The sequence below is a fragment of the Scomber japonicus genome, chromosome 17 (genome assembly GCF_027409825.1).
Source record: "Scomber japonicus isolate fScoJap1 chromosome 17, fScoJap1.pri, whole genome shotgun sequence".
NCBI classification, from domain to species: Eukaryota; Metazoa; Chordata; class Actinopteri; order Scombriformes; family Scombridae; genus Scomber; species Scomber japonicus.
In genome coordinates this window covers 32053060-32078456 of record NC_070594.1, presented here as the reverse complement: position 1 = coordinate 32078456, position 25397 = coordinate 32053060, and the positions used below count along the sequence as shown (strand labels likewise).

At 40.9% G+C, this 25397-nt stretch overlaps 1 protein-coding gene across 1 annotated transcript in view; it reads right to left on the bottom strand.

The window, feature by feature from the left end:
- Nucleotides 1-13344: 13344 nt before the first annotated feature.
- The window catches only part of LOC128376920 (adhesion G protein-coupled receptor F5-like), a 35793-nt gene continuing 23740 nt past the window's right edge, over nt 13345-25397 (bottom strand). Inside the window, exons 27-41 of the mRNA XM_053336768.1 lie at nt 25248-25310; nt 23308-23516; nt 22484-22590; nt 22307-22365; nt 22055-22194; nt 21762-21974; nt 20575-20781; nt 20320-20469; nt 20049-20224; nt 16106-16270; nt 14585-15985; nt 14428-14469; nt 14088-14147; nt 13853-13919; nt 13345-13769 (exon numbers count right to left, since the gene is read on the bottom strand). Coding sequence (XP_053192743.1) covers nt 13696-13769; nt 13853-13919; nt 14088-14147; nt 14428-14469; nt 14585-15985; nt 16106-16270; nt 20049-20224; nt 20320-20469; nt 20575-20781; nt 21762-21974; nt 22055-22194; nt 22307-22365; nt 22484-22590; nt 23308-23516; nt 25248-25310 — 3133 coding nt within the window. The 3' untranslated portion in view covers nt 13345-13695. The remainder of the gene's footprint in view (nt 13770-13852; nt 13920-14087; nt 14148-14427; nt 14470-14584; nt 15986-16105; nt 16271-20048; nt 20225-20319; nt 20470-20574; nt 20782-21761; nt 21975-22054; nt 22195-22306; nt 22366-22483; nt 22591-23307; nt 23517-25247; nt 25311-25397) is intronic.

Below are 25397 nucleotides of genomic sequence, written 5' to 3'. Positions count from 1 at the left end.
TTCCATTTCAATAGTACTGCACGTCTAGCAAGTAGAGAGGCAAAAGACAGCAATCGGCGTTTGGCCGGGGTCAGACATGGCTGGGTGCCCCGCATAGTACCAAAGATAGCCACAAGCGGATCAGGCTCTATATTTAGGCCGACAATGAGCGACATTGTTTGGAAGACTTCCCTCCAGAATTTCTCCAGACTAGGACACGTCCAGAACATGTGGATAAGAGAAGCCTCCTCTGTCTTACATTTGTCACAACATGGATCTACATTAGGATAGAAACGGGCCAATTTGGTTTTTGATATGTGGGTTCTGTGCACAACTTTAAATTGTAGCAGACAGTGACGGGCACAGAGAGAAGTGCTATTTATCAATTTGAAGATTGTCTCCCATGTGTCCTCAGGTATAGACATATTCAGATCCTGCTCCCAAGCTGTTTTAATTTTTACTAGGGGGGCTTGCCTTACACTTAGTAGTTCACCATATATGACTGATATTAACCTTTTGTGTGATGGCTGCAGACAAAGAAGCGAGTCAGCAATATTCAAATCGGGTTGTACAGGGAATTTTGGTATCTGGCAGCGAATAAAGGCTCTTATTTGTAAATACCTGAAAAAATGGGAATTTGGGAGGTTGAATTTTCTCATTAGTTGTTCAAATGTTGCACACATATTATCAATGAAGAGATCTTTAAAGCGACAGATACCTAGTCTTTGCCATTCTTGAAATTTTGGGTCTAGTAAGGAAGGTTGGAAGAGATGATTAGTTGTGATGGGGCTGGAGAGGCAAAAATCAAGAAGGCCAAAATGTCTCCTGAACTGAGCCCACACTCTCAGCGTGTGGCGGACAACGGGGTTATCTATGAGTGTGGTTGATGAGAAAGGGAGTGAAGATCCAAGAAGTGCTGGAATGGAGATGTTTTTGGCAGAGTCTACCTCCATTGTCACCCATAGAGGACAGTCAGATCTGCTGTGAAAATGGGACCAGAAGGTTAGACATCGAATGTTGGCTGCCCAGTAATAGAAACGAAAGTTGGGCAGTGCGATGCCGCCATCTTTTTTAGATTTTTGGAGGTGTGTCTTATGTAGTCGAGGCGACTTGCCCTTCCAAATGTAGGATGAGATGGCAGAGTCTAGAGAGTCAAAAAATGATTTAGGAACGAATGATGGCACAGATTGAAAAGTATATAAAAATTTTGGTAGAATATTCATTTTTATCGAATTAATTCGACCTGCCAAGGATGTTGAAAGAGGTGACCATTGCGATAGACAACGTCTTGTGTGATTTAGCAGAGTAAGAAAGTTTTCTTTGAAAAGGTGCATATGTTTTTTTGTTACAGCAATGCCAAGGTAAGTGAATTTGTTTTCCACAATCTTAAAGGGAAAGTTGGTGTATGCCACTGCTGACGTCCCCTCACTGACGACAAAGAGTTCAGACTTATTCAGATTTAGTTTGTAGCCTGAGAACTGGCTAAACCCATTCAGTAAATCCAGCAGGGCAGGTATTGAGATATCTGGATGCGAAATGAAACATAAAAGGTCGTCAGCATACAGAGACACCCTATGTTCAACACCACACCGCCGTATACCATAAGTCTTCTCACAGTTGCGTATCGCTATTGCTAAGGGCTCAATGGCCAGATCAAATAGAAGCGGGCTTAGAGGGCACCCTTGTCGGGTTCCACGACTGAGGGTAAACGGTTGTGAAAGCTGAGAGTTCGTCAGGACAGACGCGACAGGACATGAATATAAAAGTTTTATCCAAGTGATAAAACCAGGACCAAAGCCAAATCTTTCCAACGTTGCGAATAAATATGTCCACTCAACACGGTCGAATACCTTCTCTGCGTCCAGAGAGAGGACACATTCAGGAGCCCCACTGGAGGGAGAGTACAGAATATCAAACAAACGACGTGTGTTGAAATATGAGTGTCGGTTTTTGACAAAGCCAGTTTGATCATCTGATATAAGTGATGGTAGTATGCTTTCCAATCTACGGGCCAGAACTTTAGCTAGGATTTAGGTGTCAACATTTAAAAGAGATATTGGCCTATACGAGGAGCACTCAGTAGGGTCTTTGTCCTTTTTGGCAATAAGTGTGATGCACGCCTCGTAGAATGAGGATGGGAGGTTACCTTGTTTGAATGAATCAGATAAAACTACACTTAAGTGAGATGAAAGGAGAGGGGAGAATGCCTTAAAAAAATCTGCTGGAAACCCGTCAGGCCCAGGGGATTTACCAGATTGCAAACAGAGAATAGCTGCAGCAACCTCCTCCTTCGTTATAGGTTCCTCTAATTTCAATTTAGTGTCAGTAGAAAGTGTAGGGATATTGAGGCCACTTAAAAAATCATTCATTGATTGAGTGTTAGCAAATTCAGAGGTATATAGTTTGGAATAGTAGGTCCTGAATGTGTCATTAATCTTCACATGGTCTGAAGTGATTGTCCCATCCCCCATTTGAATTCTTGTGATATGCCCTTTTGTTCTAAGTCCTCTCAGTTGATTAACAAGCAATTTCCCTGCTTTGTCACCATGGATGTAAAACAGACTCTTATTTCGCAAAAGTTGACGTTCTATTTGGTATGTTGAAGCCAGAGTAAATTTAGTTTGAAGCTCAACTCGCTTATTGTAGAGATCAGGATCTTTAACGAGAGAGTATTTATGATCTATTTCCTTAATTTGCTTGGCCAATTCTAAACGTTCTTGCTGGGCCTTCCTCCTCATATTTGCCGTGAAAGAAATTATTTGTCCTCTGAGGTATGCCTTAAAAGCATCCCAGACTACTAAGGAGGATACATCAGGAGTGGCATTCAGCTGGAAGAAGAAAGATATGTGTTCCTTTATAAATTTCACAAATTCATCATTTGAAAGCAGGGTTGAATTAAAACGCCAGTGCTTTTTAATTTGAGGAAGGTTAGGTAAAGCCAGGGATAGTACGACAGGGGCGTGGTCTGAGATCACTATTCCCTGATAAGTGCAGGAACGAGCATATGGTAATAATTGATCATCAATACAGAAATAATCAATCCTAGTGAAAGTGTGGTGGACATGTGAGAAGAAAGAGTACTCTTTTTCACTTGGATGGAGGAACCGCCACACATCAGAGACACCAGAGCTAGCAAGAAAGGACTGAATGAGTGAGGCCGACTTACTCACTGAGTCAGGTTTGGGGGAGGAACGGTCCAGCACAGGATCTAGCCAACAGTTGAAATCACCGCCGAGGATAAGAGAGTATGAACTCAGATCAGGGAGGGATGAGAAAAAATTTTGGAAAAAATTCACATCATCCACATTTGGAGCATATACGTTAGCAAGAGCTACATTTATATCATATACTTTCCCTGTAACGATGAGGAAACGGCCATTAGTGTCTGATATTACATTGTGGTGTACAAAGGGGATATTTTGATCGATAAGAATTGAAACTCCCTTCGACTTTGCTTGGAAGGAAGAATGGAAGTGCTGCCCCGCCCACCGTGACATCAAGCGAGAATTATCAGAACCCCGAATATGTGTTTCTTGGAGAAAAATAAATGCTGCTTTGAACTGTTTAAGGTGAGAGAATATTCTCCTCCTTTTAACAGGATGGTTTAGACCTTTAACATTCCAGCTAACAAGATTTAATACTCTATCCAATTCCTTCAGATAAAAAACACAGGTTGATGAGTACATATAGTATGATAACTCCAGGTAATGAATCCATGACATGAACATGAAACAATAGATAAACAAATAACCGGCTGCACAGCCCTTGTGTGAGCCCATGAACCAATATTAGCCTTAGAATACGCCCCCCCCCCCACCCTCCCACCCCACACCAAGACAGCTGCAAAAGAACATAGCAGCAAGCTCATACAATTACCAAAAGAAAACCTTCCCGTTGCTTCTTCTTCATCTTCTTACTCCTTATCTTATTGTAAATATTCACAAAACACTCCTAAAACCGATGTATCTCCGTGCCTCCTCAGCCGACCGTAGCCACTTCTTGTCGCCACTGGAAAGTGTGATCCGGAGCCGGGCGGGATACAGCAGGGAGGGCCTAAGCCCTTGTATAGATCCGCCATCACCTCCCTGTACTCGGCGCGCTGGCTCAAGACCTCGGGGCAGTAGTCCTCCACGATCCGAACCGGCCGACCGCGGTACTCCAGTTTCCCCCTCCGTCGGGCCTCGCGGATCAGGAGCTCCTTTTGCTGGTAGTGGTGCAGGCGGAGAATAACGGGTCGCGGTCTCTGTCCGGCGGCCGGTTTGGCGGTCAGCGAGCGGTGGGCTCTATCAATCTCTGGTGGGGATGGAAGTGTATCCTTACCGAAGACTTCACACAGGAGGTCAGAGAAAAATAGTGTGGGTCGGTCGCCTTCAATGGACTCCGCCAGGCCCAAGATGCGGATGTTTTGCCGCCTGCTGCGGCCCTCAAGGTCTACCACTTTCGCCGCCAATTTTGTGTTGCTCTCCCGGAGATTGGAGCAGACGTTTTCCAGCTCGGTGACACGCTGGCTCAGGTCATCAGACGCCAGCTCGAGTGATGAAAGCCGCTGGCTATGTTCATCGACCACGGAGCGGACTTGTTCAAATTTTTTCTCCAGCTGAGTAAAAGAGGTCCTGAAGTCCGCGGCCAGCGCCTCCCTGTGCTGGTCGAGTAGCTGAGCCATAGCAGCCATCGATACCGGTAAGCTAGCACCGGCATTCTCGTCTTTCTTTCCAGATTTAGCGCGGTTCGAAGACATTATTATATAATTCGGTTTAAAAAAATTTAAAAATATTCAATGCGAATCGCCCAAATGACAAAATGATGGAGTGAGTGAGTGGATTTAGTTAAAGGTAGGCAGGAGCTCTAACGTGTGCGTCTACTCCATGCGGCTGTCAACCGGAAGTCCTAAGTGCAGTCCTTTTACCATTTGCATTACATCACAGTCCTTCTCTCCTTGTTCTCTGAAATTGTACTTGCTAAAATTAAGTGGATCAACTTAGATTGTTCCTATTTTCTGTGCCGTAAATCAGTTTGGATTTGAGTGGGTATGTCTGCACCAAAGGTTTGTGCTTTGCCTGTATTGGTGCGTCATAATTACAGAGGTCACAGAGCATATGAAGCAAACTGGTTTTGAACTGCCCATACATGTATTAGCTCTATTTTACATGTGTAACTACAGTCATTGCGTGTGGGGCTCTGAATGCTTCCAAAATGTGGGTTACAACAATGTACCTGCATGCTTCCTGTGAGGTCTTTTACTACTACTGCCGATCTGCTAAATGTGCTGTTAACATTACACATTCTGTCTAGACTTGTGGTCAGAGTGTACATTCTTGTATAAGAGCTCTGTTTTTGCTGTCTAATTTTTCTCTTTTTAGTAGACTTTTCTCCGACTCATGTTATGCATCATCTCTGGTGTCTCCCTGATGTGCTGAAGTCAGTCGGTAGAACTCTGAGGCTTGCCCCTGCACAGAGCAGAACAGCTTGCTGATCACTTTATTCACTCTTTATTAATATTGAATGTGCTGTATGTCCAGATTGCACCAAATTTGACACTGCACTCACAGATATACTCCCGCCAAGTGTGGAGTCGATCCTTTGAATGGCTCAGTAAAGTAATTACATGACTTGTTACTTAGCAGCAAAAGTGTAGCGTTATATTACTTGTTACTTTACTTTTGCTACTCAGCCGTCAAATCAGATGCCTTCCTCCTCCTCCAGAGCAGCCTGAGCTAAAAGCAGAGACAGCATGCACAGCAGCACCTTCATCCCTCCCCTAAACCCTCGTTGATCCTTAACCCTCCTTCATCACTTTGTACCCAACTCTTATCCAACCCTTCCTGAATCTATACATGTCCCGCCCTGCCCTTGGATGCTCTCAAGCGCTGGCTTATTGTCTTGCTCGAAAACCCGGATTGCGCTGGGTGCACCATTCCACACAGTCATTCCTTCCTTTCCCACCAACTCTCAGTCACCCACTCAGCCCTCTTCTTAATTTCCTACTGGTCTATTCTTTTCCGACACCTCCCATTCGTGCCGCAACATTTGGTCTGCTCTCACCAACTGTCACATTTTGAGACACTATGGGTTAATGAATAAAATGTGGGATTTATTTAGCCCATTTGATAGTACTCATTTTCCAGTGTTCTGTATCAGCGCAATAGGTGTTGTTACTCAGTAACTGCTTGCACATCACTAGATTCATTCCTAGTTCAGATTTCTCTAGGCAACTTAATAATTGCCCATGCTATCACCTTCATCTGCTTGGAAGGCCAAGCAGTTGGCTTTCTAAAGAACACATTACAAGTGCTTTCAAAATCTGGCCCATTTATCCAGACTTCAGGTGATTTCCTGGGGTTTGCTGGAAAGGATTCTGTTTCTTTCATCATATGTTTTCCTTTGGGTTGCAAAAGCAGACCAATAAACTTCTGATCCTGGCTAACAACTACAGCCTCTATCACATTCACCACGTTCCCAATTTTCTCTTCTTCTTCTCCACCACCCTCACCTCCTTGATCCAAACTTACTACTCTTACAAGAGCTTTGTCAGATCTCTGTGTTACTCTTTCTGAAGAGAAAACCTCAGGGCCGAGCACCTCCATCAAAGTCTTAGGCATCATCCTGGACTCAATTACTTTCCAGGCATCTCAGACAAATTCAGTGCATTATTTTGCCTGTCAATCTGCTAGCAGACCGATGCACCAAACACCAGCTACTTGCCCTTCTCAGCCACCTCAATTATGCCATCCATCCTTCCTGCCTCAGATTCTTCCTCTCCTTTCCCTTCATCGATTCACCTTCCTACCTCACCCCTTCCCACATTCCTTCATATTCTCTTCTCTCCTCTTCTCAACCCTTTTGATTCAATCTGGTGCAAACCTCTCCCATGTCTCATTCTAGGTACTGTCAGCTCGGCTGGAACCACCACACTGAGTCTCTGCCTGGTCTTCATTACATCCCCAGGCCAACATAAGTGATGATACCACTACCTCTACCTGACATTACAACCATCAATCCATCCATCTTCAACATCCGATACCTAACCCTAATCCTATTTCCACTAAACCTTAATCACATTTTGTTGTGATGTGTGCCTTGCAAGTACATTAAAATAACTTTCTAGTCTTCTGACCACCCAAAGTACTTTTACACTACAAGCCACATTCACACACCAATCACAGAAAGCTACCATGCAGGGTGCTGCTGCTACCATCAAGAGCAATTTGGGGTTCAGAGCCCAAGGACACTTCGACATATGGACTGGAGGAGCTGAACTGATTAGTGATCGACCCACTCACGGTTTTGAGCCACAGCCTCCCCTGTAAATCCAAGCTGACTACAACTGGTCTCTAATCTATGAACTTTTTAGAGTCAAACAGTATAGTTTTGTTTATTGTACATTGTGTTCACGTGATACTCAGCTTTCAAATTTGACTTCCTGTCTGCTAGAAGACATGCTTGACATGATCCTGATGCAATACTGCAATTGTTTTCTCTATTACCATATCATTGTTGTCGTCATTCAGCTGTTCTTACTTTGTTCCAACTTGTAACTTTGTTTGGAAACATTTTCAGAAATAAACATTAAATAATTGCCCAGTGACAATTAGAGAGTTGCTCATAGAGCACACCTGTGGGAGAAACACGGCTCTGTTTACCAGCAAAGCAGCTCTGGGACCAAAGACTCAACAGTCATTCACACCTCTAATAGGAGTTGCATCAGGTGTCGGGATGCATAATATGATTGCATCAGACTGTAAAAAAAGTATGAAGTAAATATTCATGACCAAATGCATTTTTAGTAATATAACCTTTGGACAGTTTAATGTATGAATGAAACAGATTTAAACTGTAGGAACCTAATTTATATATTAGGTTATTATAATGAATTATATATTTCATATATATTTCTTTATATATTTCATATTTATATGATAATGATTAGATTACACTGCCTCTTCCTGACCAAGTGTTATTCCATTATATAAACTTAACTGTAGTCTCAACAGGAAAAATCATTGAAGAAACATGATGAACATTCAACTCACCAAATGCAGATTTCAAATTTGGAGAAGCAATAATTGTAAGGCAAGGCAAGGCAAGGCAGTTTTATTTATATAGCGCATTTCATACACAATGGCAACTCAATGTGCTTTACATAAAACAGAAACATTAAAACATACAATTAACCCCCCCCCCCACCCCCACCCCCCATAATAAAAACAAAGTACATAAAAATAGAAAGACATACATAAAATGCTAGAATTGAGCATTAAATATAAGATTGCAGCATAAAATAATAATTAGCTTTAAAATCATTAAAAGGACATAGAGTGCAAATGAAAGATTAAAATGTAAAGTGCTTTAAAAGAGCTCAATCATAAGCACAGGAGAAGAGAAATGTTTTTAACCTGGATTTAAAAGTGTTCACAGTTGGGGCTGATTTCAGTTCTGCTGGTAGTTTGTTCCAGTTGTGTGCAGCATAACAGCTACAAGCTGCTTCTCCATGTTTAGTTTGAACTCTGGGCTCAACTATCTGACCTGAGTCAGTAGATCTCAGAGCTCTACTGGGTTTATGTTCTACTAACATGTCATTCATGTATTCTGGACCTAAACCATTCAGTGATTTGTAGACCAGTAGCAGAACTTTAAAATCTATTCTATAGCTGACTGGGAGCCAGTGTAAAGACTTTAGAACTGACTGGGAGCCAGTGTAAAGACTTTAGAACTGACTGGGAGCCAGTGTAAAGACTTTAGAACTGACTGGGAGCCAGTGTAAAGACTTTAGAACTGACTGGGAGCCAGTGTAAAGACTTTAGAACTGACTGGGAGCCAGTGTAAAGACTTTAGAACTGACTGGGAGCCAGTGTAAAGACTTTAGAACTGACTGGGAGCCAGTGTAAAGACTTTAGAACTGACTGGGAGCCAGTGTAAAGACTTTAGAACTGGAGTAATGTGCTCTGATCTCTTTGTTCTGGTTAAAACTCGAGCTGCAGCTGTTTAACGCTTTTTTGTGGGAGTTCAGTCAGAAGTTTTTGAATCATGAAATTGTAAAATCAAACCTGTCTCTCATCATATATAATTTGCAATGTGCTACCTTTAAATTTGCTTACTTCATTGAGAAAAAGTGCAAGGTTTCAAGGTTAAATTGGCTCTTCATCAGGTACAGAGGTATCAAGAGCAATTCTGGGTTTGAAACATACTTTTTACAATGTCATAATGTCAAAAAGAATTAAGCGAGCATATAATGTTGCAAGTCGTTGGCAAGCAGAAATCACTATTTGGTCAAGCCAAATGACTTGTAATGGGTTGCTTTTCAAGTTTAGCACAATCAGAGTCAGAATCTTTCTTAGCCAAGTGTGTTTTCACATACAAAGTCATTTCACCTGGTTTATTGGCACTCAATGTATTTCAGACACAATCTAAAGAAATGGTTGGTGTGCACTACTTCTAGTAAATCAGACTGAAAATTTAAGTAGACCCTTGACCTCACTTATTCTTTGTACATTACTTACTATTAGCATATGGGTAGTGACATGCTATGGGCTTCCAAATCTTCCAATACTCTGATTTACAGTGTACAGAGTTAATTATTACTTGTAAGAACTGGAAACAAACACTGAAACTTTTTTTTACTGTTACTGTTCTGACAGCACTCAGTAAAGCAAAGCAAATGCAGCATTGACACACAAAGTAGTGCTTAGTGCTGTGATTGTTTCTTCAGGCTTTTATGGTTACACAAGGTAGTAGGCTAGTTAGCCAGACATGACAATGATTGCAATTTATGTTAGGACAGATAAAACAGGTGTATAGTCAATAACAGGCTGTGGTGGTACTGGCCCACCCACATTACTCACGCAGCCAGGTTTGATCAATAAAAATGTTGTAATAATAAATATTATTATTATTATTATTATTTCATCATTATTATAATAATATTATATTATTATATGTTTGTATCAACTTGATTTATTGTTGTGTTGTTTGTGTTGAATTTGTTGTGTGATTAAAATAAAACTGGTAAAACAGTTGTGGTAGGAGGTCTCAAGAATGTAAATGGTTGTTCTGGTTCTGACACTAAGCTCCTTTCAACCAACTAGCTAGCAGGCTTTTCAGGTGATGTAAACAACCACAATGGCTAAAAGTTTTATTAAAAGTTTAGTAAGGAGAAACATGACTGCCTCGGTTGACTTAGCCCACCAGACATTACCCTGGTAGTACAGCTCTTTCCCCTGGTCAGCCTGACACGGATCAACCTGCTGATTTATGTGAAATGTATTAACCAATTTGTAGGTATTTCCATGCACAATCAAGAATGTAAAATCAATGTGCCTCTTATCAAAGTGGTATAGACACTTTTCTTGGTTGGAATAGTGAGAGAGGACGTGGTTTTCTGTAAAATGAGTAGACTTGGTTATTAGTGAGTTGCCCCTGGTAGTAAAGCAACAATGGCTGTAAGCTGTAATGAGTGAAATTGCTATCACTATCACTTTTTTTCTTTTTACAATAATAATAATAATAATAATAATAATAATAATTTTATGCTGCAATCTTATATTTAATGCATGTTATGTATTTCTTTCTATTTTTCTGTGCTTTGTTTTTATTATGGGGGTGGGGGTGGGGAGGGGGTTAATTGTATGTTTTAATGTTTCTGTTTTATGTAAAGCACATTGAGTTGCCATTGTGTATGAAATGCGCTATATAAATAAAACTGCCTTGCCTTGCCTTACAATTGTTTATTCTACTCAACTACATTATTTAACACAATCTGAATTCATCATCAACAAGACTGATAATGTCAAGGAGCATTTCTGTTATGAACCAGGAAATTCCTCTTGCATAATGGCAATGGACACTTCAACAGTACATGTGTTTTTATACATGTTAATTGGAAGTACTGTTTCTATAATCATAATAAGTGGAAACCTTGTGTTAATTACGTCCATCATTCACTTCAAACTGCTCCACACTCCTACTAAATACTGCATTCTCTCTCTGGCTGCTGCTGACCTGCTTGTTGGGACTTTAGCTTTGTTGTTCAACATGGCACTGTCTGTAGAGTCATGTTTGTATTTTGGGGTTAGGGTTAGGGTTAGGTCATTTGATTTTACCTGACAAACTAGAAGTCATCATCATCAATCAATCTTTATTTGTATAGCGCCAAATCACAACAGAGTTATCTCAAGGCACTTTACACATAGAGCAGGTTCTAAACCGAACTCTTCAGGTTTTAACTTTAAAGAGACCCAACATTCCCACATGAGCAACAGAGGCAAGAAAAAACTCCCTTTTAACAGGAAGAAACCTCAGGCAAACCCTAACCAGACAGAGTGGGTGGCCATCTGCCTCGACCGGTTGGGGTTCAGAGGAGAGAAAGGTAGGATAGAGGAGAGAAGCACAATTGTGGACACACATGAATGACTTCTGTTTGACTTCTTGCTGATTTCATTATAGATTCTCTATCTCTGGCTTGGTTTTACAACAATCCATATATTGATCCATTTGCTTGGAGCTTGTAATGGCAGGAGTACGCCAGGGAGTGGCTCTGCGGGACTGTGGGGTCAGTGTGTGTTCAGTAATGTTAAGATGACAAAGTGTTAATAAAGCTATGGAGATAACAGTACGTTGTTGTTCTTGACTTATGAAAATAGAGATTGTCAGGTCCAGGCAACCTAAAACACTTAAAATATAAGACAAAGGAGACAAGACAACAGGATTAGAGTTTCTACTTGCAAGGAGAACGCCAGAGATCTGCTCAGTTTCTATCTCTAACCCGTTCTGAGCAAACCTTGCCGAACCCTTTCTTTTTATTGGCTTCAGGATTTCCCTAATTTACATAGTCATTTTTGCTCTAAAGGGTGGGGGTCACACATCGGTCACAAATAGGTCACTGATCGGTCGCTGGTCTGCTTCAGGTGGACACACACACTTCAAAGACATTCTCAGCAGGGTTACAGATTGGCCACAGATCTTCAGATAGACGTCCTGAGCAGATCCTGAGCAGGGTCACAGGTCCTGAAAAACAACTTTAAAACAGCATGCTTGTAGACTATAAAGACTAATGATTACAGAAAGGGTAAATATGGGATAACTTACATACAATAATTCCAACAGAGATCAACAATACAGAGCTTGTCTTTAAGATCAACTGATTTTGTATCAAAGTCTCAGAGTCCTGCACAGGTTTGGGTACCCGCGGGTGAAATAGGTGAAAAATCCCCTACTGTGTAACTTGTTGGTACAGGTCCGGTCGGACATATGTATACCATGGGTCTTAAGTGCAATGCTTAAACTATTAACATAATTTTTGCAAGTGTAAAAATATATATTTTTTGTAACATATCCACAACAATATGCCCACAGTTCAAATTGATAAAAGCCTTTTTAAATCATGTAGTTTATTTGTGCATGTGTCTCCCAGAACTCTTCTTTATGTATGCTTCATTTTATGCTTTATTTATATTGTGACCCTTTGAAGGGAGCCAATTTCTAGGTTAGGAAACGCTGGACTAAACTACCTAATTGTATATGTTATTTAAAAGTAGCTCCACCTTGACCTGCTACAACAGTATCATGCTGCTTACACATTGATGCATCACTATAAACAATCTATATAATATATCTAATATCACTCACATTCGGTCATTTTACTGCAAAGTGAGCACTCATTTTGGCATTAAAGTATTTTATGGGAAGTGATGTTAATGAACTATAGCTAACACAGTTTACCACATGAGAAGTTTGTCACCTAAATCAGTGAAAGATCAACATCACTAGTCTGCATACATGACATTTCTTTGTTCAAGCTTCTTAGAAAAAAACACAGTTTCAATCAGGAAAATCTTTTTATTCATAATTTATAAAAATAAATGATTTGAAAAATTAAATCCTCACTGAACAACTCAATGAACACAAACATTACAGCAGTTCGGAGTTCAGAGTTCATCACAACGAGCAAATGATTTGTCGTTCTTATTTCTACTGTTCTACTATTTATACTGCATTACTGTGATAGCTTGCAAAAGTAGTAGTTAGCACTGTACTCAGTCTGCAGTAGCTCATTGCCAGTTTACTTGAGGGGACGCAGAAAGTGGTACTGTAGGTCATGGGCATGGGAAGGTAATCAAAATGAATCATGGAGGCATAGAAACTAGTCTGTGATGCACCACTAAAGTGGACACACCAAAAGGGTTATTACATTGATCATTGATTCATGACTTACAAGTTGCCTCTTTCTTACTGGTTCCTCAGAAAGTACTTGGGCTTTTGTGCACTCCGAGTGTTATAATCAAACAAAGCAGCACTAGACTTCAAACTTGAGCAGCTACAGCTACCAGCAAATGGTGACTCCTTCTTCACAGTTTCATTCACAACATTGTGTCACTGAAAATTAATACATTTCAGCAATATCCCACTTACTATATCATATGCTTTCCTCTGGCTTCTCAGCATAAAGATGTGAAGAGTGACAATACAGTGAAGCCTTCTACAAACATAATGTAAGGCTGTCTATCACATCATATACATTCTGATTTTGCAACACCTTCTGACTCCAAAACCACATTGTCAACTTGACATACAAAATGCATTTTAAGACTCAGTGCTGTGAGATAATGAGTTCTACATAAAGTATTATACAATTTCTGATTATATACAGAAAAATCTTTAAACAGATAGATATTTCAAATCAATTATAAAGTCAGCTTGATGTGTACAGATGTATGTGTTAATTCAGATACTGACAAATGACTCTGATTGCTCATTGCTGCTCGAGCGGTTTGCAGCTCCCGACACATTGTACATATCTGAAGGACAAACAACAGATAATTGTTAAGATAGACAATTCAAACAAGTAGTGAAGCTGCTAAATGAAAAAACAATAACTTACATCTCCTTCCGCGTAGTCTGCTTATCAAGTTCATTCCACCGAGAGAAGAAATGCCAGCACTTGTACTCTGTTGCAAAAACAAGCAAACGGGAAGAAAAAAATGGTAAAACTTTAGGATATAGTCATTGAGATTATAGCTATGAGAAGGATATATTATGGTACAAAGAAACCAGCTCAATTTTAGTTGTAAGCAATTGTAAGCTTTGTTATATATGTATTTTAAAAATCCACTTACTCTTGTTGGATTTGAACCTGTGCTTGATGTAGGTAATGTTCTTGAGAGCCGAGATCGGATCTACAGGCACAATCAAATTCATGTCAACTTCAAAATTAACTGTATTCTTCAACTGTGCAATTTTAACTATACAATTGTAGTAAACAGTAGTAAATATTAATAGTAAGTAGTAGTAATAGTAGTAATGGTTATAGTTTACATTGTGCTACTGCTACTTTTACTTGAGTAAAGGATTACATATTTCTTCCATTACTCCCACAGTAGAGTTAATCTCCTCATCTAGCAGACAAGAATTTCACATTTCCCCAAACATCAAAGTATTCCTTTAAAGTCAAATTACCTTTGAATCCAACAATGTCCCAAACACTAAAATGAAGAAACCCTGAGAAAAATGAGACATGCACATTTTCTGGTTATCATATGAAAACAACACACACACATAAATACTGCCTTGAAGCAAGTAAAGGACAATCTTGTATCTCAGTGGATGCAAATACCTGTAGTGAATTGAAGAATGCAAAGGCAATATGGATTCCTTTATTTGTTGATGATACCATGGTTCCCACTCCCAAAGACCATGTAAGACCAAATAAAGGAGTCAAAATGATCAAGCATCTTGCAATGACAACCAGTGTATGCTTTTCATCTGCTTGGGACACGTCTCCCATGCCTCTCCTCAGCATTTTGAACAAGACCACAATTACAATCAAAATGTTGATTACAACTATGGTCAAGGCAGGTATCACCAAAGCCAGCAGGGCCTTCGTCTTGCTCCAGTTCAGCCAACAGGCATCAGATGTCCTGATGTATCCATTTCCTGGTGCTGTAACAGCAACAGTGATGACAGCTATAATTAGAGGGCACACATAACCTACAGTGAAGCCAATGGCCAACATAGTTGACTTGGACATGTGGGAGAAGACCATAACCGTCCGGTAGAAGAGAAGAAGTCCTGACACCAGCATCCAAAAGAAAAGAGCAAGGTAGAAAAAGTGCATAAAAAATGTTGCTGTGCTACATTGTCCTACTGGAACTGTGTAGTCCTCCCCTGGGTTTTCAAGGGGGTTCTTAACAATAGCAGCACTAATGATGAAACAAATGTTTGCGATCAACAGAGAGAGGGCAGTGTTTACAATGGAAACATGACGCATGAAAGCAGTGCTGTTTCTGGTCATGGCTTTCCATACATATCCTTCAATAATCAGACATATAACTAAGCTTGCCATAGATATCCCAACTCCAACATAAGTGATTACATCCAAGACTTGTCTCAGAGATGGAGGGATGTCAGTGGCCATCAGAATTGAGAATGAGGTGAGATGGTTGCAATTGCAGGTTACTGTGTTGTTTATGTCAGAAATAAATGTACACCCCTCATCATCCCAAGCACCTTGATCCTTAAACAGCGTGAAGTTCCAGAAGACGCACTGTGGGTTTAGTATCAGAGAGTTATTTTGCTTATCAAAGCTCATAGTGACATTCTGAATTTTTACACTTGTTCTCACGAGTACCACAGCAGCATTAATGGCGTTAGCAGGGACACTTTGATTGTTGGTGGCATTGAAAAGGCTGGGGTCATAACTTGAGTTCCGAGCTGGCATAACATTATGAAGGGTTGAAAATATGATGGTGGTTATACTGATATTGTTAGTATTGGTGTCTGGAATGTCAATGACAACACTGGAGTTCAGTTCTTCTTTGAAGGCATTGTTAAATGAGGTTCTATTGAGCTGGATCCGTGGAGTTGTAATGCTAAACTCCCCAACTACATCTTCAGAGAGAGCCTCCAGTGAACCCAGTAATTTTGAGCTGGCACTGCCGATTTCATTTTCATTCAGAGTGTCCCAGGACTCTTTTGCGTCATCACCAATGATGGCATCAACTGTTGTTAGTATGTTCTGCAGGTGATGAGACATTCACAGTGAGGATACAACTTCATATCACAACATGCACAAACTGTCATGTCTGTCAGAGCATTTGTTGGCAGAACACATATCCTTCACCAAAGTTCATCTTACCGTCATGACAACTTCATCAACAGTAGTGGAAACATTTGCAACACTGTTTATGATGTCAACGATTGCTGATATGGTTGCAGATGAATCTGCAATTTCAGTTTGTTCACTCTGGACAGCAGTATTTAGATCTTCCACAAATTGTGGCACTTCCACAGGATTCAAATTCTGAAAGAATGGAACATTAAAAACACAAAAGGTTATGACACTTAATTGTGTTGATGTATAAGACTACAACCTATTGAGGGCAAATACTGTTTTTGCCGGCCAATACAAACTAAACAAAACACATTTTAGGCCAAAAACAGTGAAGAGCAGGCTAGAAGGGTGTGATGCTATTGAGTGGACATGCCTCGTTGTCATTTTAAAATATGGTTAAATGGTTAGCATTGATATATAGCGCGCAAGTGGTCGAGTGGTTAGAGCACATGCCACATACGCAGCCAACCCCGGTTCGAATCCCGATCAGCGGTCCTTTGCTGCATGTCACACCCCCTCTCTCTCCCATGTTTCCTGTCAGTCTAATGATGAATAAAGGTGTCTATGCCAACAAAATCTTAAAAAAAAAAAGAATTGATATCATACTCACTTTAGTAGGAACACAATCAAATACATTCTAATACAACACCTCTGCCAAAAATTCTACTTTTATAAAGTTTATACATTTTCATTTGTTTGACATTGTCAGAAAGGTGATCATTCTACTAAATATTGTTTATTATCAAGGTAGTAGTAGGTGGTACTGATGTACTGGAGTGCATTCTATTGAAAAGTGTTCATTATATTTGTTTACTCCATTAACATACAACAGTGGGACCAAATATCAGGAACCTTTTTCAGTATTAAGCTAATAAAGTGCTTGGTGAGTATGTATGCCATATGTATGTCAAGACAGTTATTGGTTGCTATTATCATTTCTCCTCAACATACTGGCCATGAAGCATTTTTCCCCTTGCACCTTTTGGCAGTTTGTTTAAAATTGGACTGTAGAAAGGTGAATGGCAAAGAGACATTAAAGAGAAGAGGAATGCCAAACAAGAACAACAATAACACTGCAATCCTTAATCACTAAGTGATGAAGATGCCTGAAAAAATGCATGTAAAGCTAATATTAGGTATCAGCAGTCTGAGTTACGCAATTTGTGTTGGTATCATTCAAAGTTATAGTCCTTTTAGTGCCAAATTCCATCTATTTGGTGCCCTTATCATTTAGGAAACTATACAAAATTTGATAGAAAACCAGCAGGTTATGCTGTACAGTATATTCTTAATACAGAACTATGCAAATGTCAAACGTATAAATTGTTTCACCAATTTCAATGCCTGTCCAACGTATACATTACAAGTTGTATAATGTAGAATTTCAATTAAAATTGGATCAGAACATTCACATGTCCCCTCCCTGAGCTACTACCTTACCGTGGTGGAGGGGTTTGCGTGTCCCAATGACCCCAGGAGCTCAGTTGTCGGGGGCTTTATGCCCCTGGTAGGGTCTCCCATGGCAAACAGGTCCCGGGGGAGGGGCCAGACAAAAGGTAGCTCAGAAGACCTCAATGACGAGCAACACAGTTGGTCTTTCGTGTCCCTTGCCCGGACGCGGGTCACCGGGGCCCCCCCCTGGAGCCAGGCCTGGGGGTGGGGCTCGGAGGCGAGCGCTTGGTGGCCGGGCCTTCACCCATGGGGCCCGGCCGGGCACAGCCCGAAAAAGGGACATGGGACCCCTCTCCCACAGACCCACCACCAGTGAGGGGGGCCAAAGGGGTCGGGTGCGTAGTGAGCTGGGCGGCAGCCGAAGGCGGGGACCTTGGCGGTCCGATCCTCGGCTGCAGAAGCTAGCTCTAGGGACGTGGAACGTCACTTCTCTGGTGGGGAAGGAGCCTGAGCTGGTGCGTGAGGTTGAGAAGTTCCGGCTAGATATAGTCGGCCTCACCTCGACGCACAGCAAGGGCTCTGGAACCAGTCTCCTCGAGAGGGGGTTGGACTCTCGTCCACTCTGGAGTTGCCACTGGTGTCAGGCGCCGGGCGGGGGTGGCAATACTTATTGCCCCCCGGCTTGATGCCTGTATGTTGGAGTTTACCCCGGTAGACGAGAGGGTGGCCTCCCTCCGCCTTCGGGTGGGGGGACGGATCCTGACTGTTGTTTGTGCCTATGGTCCGAACAGCAGCTCAGAGTATCCAGCCTTTTTGGACTCCTTGGAGGGGGTGCTGGAAAACACTCCCCCTGGGGATTCCCTCGTTCTGCTGGGGGACTTCAATGCCCATGTTGGTAGCGACAGTGAGACCTGGAAGGGTGTGATTGGGAGGAACGGCCCCCCCGATCTGAACCCGAGCGGTGTTCTGTTATTGGACTTCTGTGCTCGTTACGGATTGTCCATAACGAACACCATGTTCAAGCATAAGGGTGTCCATATGTGCACTTGGCACCAGGACACCCTAGGCCGCAGTTCGATGATTGACTTTGTAGTCGTGTCGTCGGACTTGTGGCCGCATGTCTTGGACACTCGGGTGAAGAGAGGGGCGGAGCTGTCAACTGATCACCACCTGGTGGTGAGTTGGCTCCGATGGTGGAGGAGGATGCCGATCAGACCTGGCAGGCCCAAACGCATTGTGAGGGTCTGCTGGGAACGTCTGGCAGAGTCTCCTGTCAGAGAGAGTTTCAACGCACACCTCCGGGAGAGCTTCAACCATGTACCGGGGGAGGTGGGGGACATTGAGTCTGAGTGGGCCATGTTCCGTGCCTCCATTGTTAAGGCGGCTGACTGGAGCTGTGGCCGCAAGGTGGTCGGTGCCTGTCGGGGCGGCAATCCCCGAACCCGCTGGTGGACACCGGCGGTGAGGGACGCCGTCAAGCTGAAGAAGGAGTCCTATAGGTCCTTTTTGGCCTGTAGGACTCCGGAGGCAGCAGACAGGTACCGGCAGACCAATGTGGTCCTGTTGGCTTCATCAGACCGTGACCTCCAACTCTCACTGGATCGGTTCGCAGCCGAGTGTGAAGCGGCCGGGATGAGAATCAGCACCTCCAAATCCGAGGCCATGGTCCTCAACCGGAAAAGGGTGGAGTGCACTCTTCGGGTCGGGGATGAGATTCTGCCTCAAGTGGAGGAGTTCAAGTACCTCGGGGTCTTGTTCACGAGTGAGGGAAGGATGGAACGGGAGATCGACAGGCGGATCGGTGCGGCGTCTGCAGTAATGCGGACTCTGCACAGATCCGTCGTGGTGAAGAGAGGCCGAAAGGCGAAGCTCTCGATTTACCAGTCGATCTTCGTTCCTACCCTCACCTATGGTCATGAGCTTTGGGTAGTGACCGAAAGAACAAGATCGCGGGTACAAGCGGCCGAAATGAGCTTCCTCCGTAGGGTGGCTGGGCTCTCCCTTAGAGATAGGGTGAGAAGCTCAGTTATCCGGAGGGAGCTCGGAGTAGACCCGCTGCTCCTCCACGTCGAGAGGAGCCAGATGAGGTGGTTCGGGCATCTAATCAGGATGCCTCCCGGACGCCTCCCTGGTGAGGTGTTCAGGGCACGTCCCACCGGTAGGAGACCCCAGGGAAGACCCAGGACACGCTGGAAAGACTATGTCTCTCGGCTGGCCTGGGAACGCCTCGGGGTCCCCCTGGAAGAGCTGGACGAAGTGGCTGGGGAGAGGGAAGTCTGGGCTTCCCTGCTTAGGCTGCTGCCCCCGCGACCCGACCCCGGATAAGCGGCATGAAGATGGATGGATGGACATTCACATGTGAAAGATTGACAATATGATGATAAATGTACTAAGTAAAGTTATTATAATTGTTATAGAGAATAATGAATAGATCAATCCCCCCAGTTGTTGTACAGAAATAGCTCTGGTTTCCAGTACACAGATGCCCAGCTTGATCTGCATTTAGTGTTAATAACTAATATTTTCCTGAACTGTGTGTTTCAGAGATTTCTAAGAGGAATGATTGGTTACCTACCACTGACTCAATTAATATTTCCTTGATTTTTGATACAATGCAGTTGTCCGCCTCAAGTGTCCACACTCCTCCCCTACAGACAGCAGTCTTGCTTCCCTCTTGACCTTCCTCACATTGTATGGTTGATTTGTCACCTTCTCGTCCTTTCCCATACTGAGCATCATCACACTCAGCAGCTTAAGAGATAAATTATCAATCAATTAGTGTTACATAATAAAATAGTGGAATCAGCAAAGGAACCATATAGTCACATTTCATATGTTGCTCTTACTTCCTCTGAAAATGATCATTGTTGTCGTCATTTGATAACCACTTGGTTCATCCACCCTACATGTAAACCTCAGTTCCTGCTCTGACACAGTGCAGCTGTTTATCACGTGTTTATAAATGATGCAGTAGGAGTCAGGTTCAGTGTTGGTATCTGTGAACAATTGATTATTTTGTTATTAATATGAACTGTCAATAGCTGCTTCCAGTTTCTCAGTGTGGCTAGATTGAAGAGTTTTCAATGTTAGTTTATACTCACCTGAATTTAAAAGATTTGTGCTAAACCACTTGACTCTATAGTTGGACTGCACACAACATTTCAGTGGTTGTTCCAGTCCCTCCGAGCATTCAACGTTAATTTTACTCTGTAGTCGCACGATGGGAGCTAGTTTGATGTCCGCTGCTTTTACAGTTCCGTTTTGGAAGAATTCCATTACTTCACCAACCAGAGTACATTCATAAAATCCTATGATTAAGAGAAACAGTATTATTGATGGTATACTTTGAAATAAAAAATTACAATAGTCAGTACGTCAGTATTTCACTGTGACTAAATATTTTGATTGTGGCAATATTTGGGTGTGACTGTAAGTGATTTCAGTACAACATTCATTGTAAGAAGAAGTAATATATATATATATATTTATATGTATATACATATACATATATATATCTGATATATACTTTTATTGTCCCCTTAGGGAAATTTGTTTTGGACTCGAGTGCTGCACACACACAAATGCCCCCACAGTTACACAGACAGACACACGACAAATATTGCATATTTATTTATTTAAATTCAAAATGAGCTAATATTTTTCATGAAATTGTAAAAATGTCTCACTTTCAACATTTGATATTGTCGTCTATGTCGTATTTTGAATAAAATATGGGTTTATGAGATTTGTATTGTTGTTGTATTATATTGATTTTATTTACATTTTACACAGCGTCCCAACTTTTTTGCAATTGAGGTTGTACATACTGTAGAGGGTAAAGTGGTCCACATTTTTACTGTACCTCTACTGAAGTTCCTGTTCTTCTGCTTTTTTTGTTTTATGGCAGGTAGCAACCACTATTATAGTGAATTAATGCCACCCACTATGTTGGAGTGTGAAATGCTTGAAATGAAGGTTGCTTGGAAACCGGAGGTGTGTACAGTTACTGTATGTAATGACTTGGCTCTCTAGCCTGTGGAAAAGCAAACCAGCTAGTTCAACTGTGAACTGGCCCAAGCATTAGGTTCTAGTTGGTGGAAAGGGGGTGTAATTCATAATATGGATATTATGTCAAGAAGCAGAGGAATTAATCTTGCCTCAAAAGTAAAGTCAGAAAACTGTTATTTTACTCTGTAGAAGGCAGTTAAATCCATTTCACATTCTGACATCATTCTTTCTTCTTTCTTTCCTATAGTGTATACTTTGGTAACTCTTAGCTTGAACTTACCAGCATCAGCAGGAATGACATTGTCAATTCTAAGTGTAGACTTTATGTTAGAGGTAGTTATTGTATATCTTCCACCCGCAATTTTAGATCCTTTAAATTTCCATACAGATCTGGAAATTCGTCCCATATTAAAGTCTTCATTCAGAGGCCCACACGTTAGTATCATTTGTCCACCAGTATAAGTGAGACGTGGAACGTTGATTGAAGATGAACCTTTAAGAAAAAAAAAATCAGTTAGACGTTTAATTGAGTTAAACAAAGACTAAGAGACTACTAGCTTTCTTTTAACTTACTGCTGTAAACTGCGGTTACAGAGCCAATGACAGGGGCAATAGGCTCCATTGCTTTTGTGATATTTTTATTTGCTTCAGCTATTTCAGCTGGGTTAACTTGGCTTGTCTGAACAACATAGTTTGTGATGATGCTTCCTCGGCTGTAATAAAAACAAACAACAAGGACAAAAGCCAGTTGATTTGTTGAGGTATTAAATGTGTACCAATTTTTTCCTCCAAAATGTTGTTAAAGCCATAATTACAGTAACATACCTGAAGCCAGTCACACTAGCATCAATGAACCCAGTAATTACTTTATACTGATTCCTCAACTGTGGGAGAGATTTTGTTCATGATATTAACATAAGAACTGAAAAACTACAGACAACTGAATTCATGAGTTCTGAAAATAGTAGTTAGAGTTGGTTATGATGTCAACAATGCACTTACCACTGGCTCAATACTTGTTTTAAGATCTTGGTATGCAGAACTTGTTGCATCATTCAAGTCTTCTGTGAAGTCCTTTTCTAATCTGATTGACATTGCCACATCAAATCCTGTTTATTTGGGTGAAAGATGGAATAACATTAGTAAAACTATGGTTAAAGATTTCAGGACTTTTTCCTGATGTGAAAAAGCAAATGGAGACCAGGAATAAGTCAGGCAGACAGGACACAAAATAACACACAAGACAAGAAACAAGTGGTAATTATGTTTCATAGACAACAGCAACTTTGTAATATATTTTAAAACAATTTTGTTACTACAGCTCTTAGATATCAAATGGAATTTATTCCAGTTGCGCTCAGTCATACATAGATATTATTTAAAAAGTTTATTCTCTGAGCTGTTGTTCCCATGTTCTAATTTCATATCAGCAGGTAATTCTAAACACAGTACATATACATATACAGTAACCCTCATATCTATTCACTAATTAACATTCACATGACAAATTAGCATTGTGTTAAATTATTTGTCACTTATCATCATTTGGGAAAAGGATCCTAAGAATAGTGGTTCAGTGAAGAGACATTTGCAAGGCTATGCTTGTATATTATCATCATAACAGCCATCCTCTGTGGTGATATTGACACCATGGTTGAGGCTGAAATTTTAAACTTCAATTTTCAGACTAATGGTCACACAAATGAAACAGTAAAATGTTTAAAATATGTAATATAAAATATACTATCATTCATCAAATAAAATGTAATTTGTGATGGATGATCTGTAGTGCCTCCTTCGCCCCTCTTCTTTCAGTAAAACAATACCTGTAACAGGAGCAGGTGATGTTGTAGCAGATGGCAAAGCAGTAGTAGTTGATCTGCCTATTGTTATAGGGATAACGGCTGTTGTGAAGGCGTCAATGGTGGTAGTGGTTGTAGCAGTAGTCGTGGTGGGGATAGTAGTTGTAATGAGGGTTGTGGTTACAGCTGGAATAGAAGTAGCTTCTGTTGTGGAGCTCACTGTGGTACTTTGGCTGGTCACATGAGTAGCTACGAATGGGACAGTTTAAACATAATACAATGTAAAGTACAAACAATCTATAGTTTTTCAAAAAAATAAATACTACATTTCAAGTCACTGGGTGTTAGGATTAAATACTGTGAAATACTGTGAAATATCACATCACATTATTGTAAAGCACCTGCTTGTAACAACTGTTATTGGTGTTGCAGCTGTCATAGCAATAGATGTCAAATGTAAAAATAATTAAATTAAAATTATAGATAAAAACTAAAATGCCTCAAATGAAGAAAAGAAAGGAATATTTTCAAACAAATATCAACTTTGGGAGTGTAAGCCCATCACTTCTAAATACCTACTGGTAATGATAGGTGTTGGTTGAGTAGTGGTTGTTGTAGTTGGTTGAGCTTTGGTTGTTGTAGCAACAGGTGGTGTCTCTGCAAAGAGCATTTGATAACAATGTGTTGTTGCTATATTATTAATATAATGTCTTTAAGATGTATTTACTGTAATAATTATTTGTAAGGACTTACTTGTTACAGTTGTTGCTGGTGTTGTAGCAACGGTGGGTGAATCTGAAAAGACCATTTTACAATTATGTATGTATGTAAACAGACACATACAATCCCTAAACTGCCAACAAACTATGAAAACTTTTTAAAAAAAAATCGTAATATCGTGGTTGACACACTATTGTAAGTAGTAAATGCCTTTTATCTCATAACTTACTGGTAAATTCAGTTGTTGGGGTAGATGATTGCGAAGTTGTGTCCTGATGTGTTGTTGCATGAGGTGTTACGTCTACAGAGACAATGTTATGACCATGTGGTATTGGTTAGAAAACATAGCGATTCATTATTCAAGCCCAAACCATTTATTGTAATGTTTTAACACATTTGAATGTACACATATTTCACATAATCTTAATTAACTTAAAGACTGTGTAAAGTGAATTCAGACATTTTCTTCTAAACACATTAAATAGGTCATAAATGTATTTCTAAAAAAGGTGTAAAAAGCATTTCAACCATTTAGCTTCACAAACTGTGTTTCAAGATTTCTGTGTTCAGGATTTAGTGGGCGGGTCTGAAAATCACCCGTCCCTGCTGCTGTAGAGGTATAAATACATTCAGTGCACACTACTACTACTATGGTCCACAGTTAGCCAGTTAGCTGAGTTAGCCGCCGAGTTAGCCACCGAGCTAGCAGCTGAGTTAGCCGCAGAAAACTTTCAGGCGTAGCGTTCATGTTTCGGGTATAGGTGGTGACTTTGATTGACAGGTGACGCTTGGTAGGGGGCGGGGTTTCAGTGGACTCGGCAGGCACTCCCACAGCGTTTGACAGCAGAGAAAAAGGCTGAGTTTTACACAACTTTGAAGCTTAATTTCATATGTTTGGCGATGTTTTAATCATTCAAATTTGGCAGGGTGGTTAACAACACACTTTTCTGTGGTATGTCAAACTCAGAACACATTTATTCTTACTTTACATGGACTTTAATAAATGTCCAATTAAACAAAGGAAAGCAACAGGCAGTATCACTTTGTGACCATATGTTATTGCTGACACTACAAACTTTTACTTTTAACAAATTTGACTACCTATTTACTAGAGGTATGTTGTATACCTCACTTTCAAACTAATTGAATTGTTTTAACAAGAAAGGCCATTGTTCAATTCTTGGTATTGTAAGTTTCTTAGAGTTCTGATTTTTATACTATAAAAAATCATTTTAAATACTCACCTGTTGTTGGTGGTGTGGTGACTCTTGATGTGTTCATATCGGTTGTAGGAACTGTTGTTGAATCTGAAAGGACCATTTCATCATGATATTTGTTAAGTGAAAAAAATACAGAGGGGCCATGGAGAGAAAAATAACACATTTGTTCTCTCG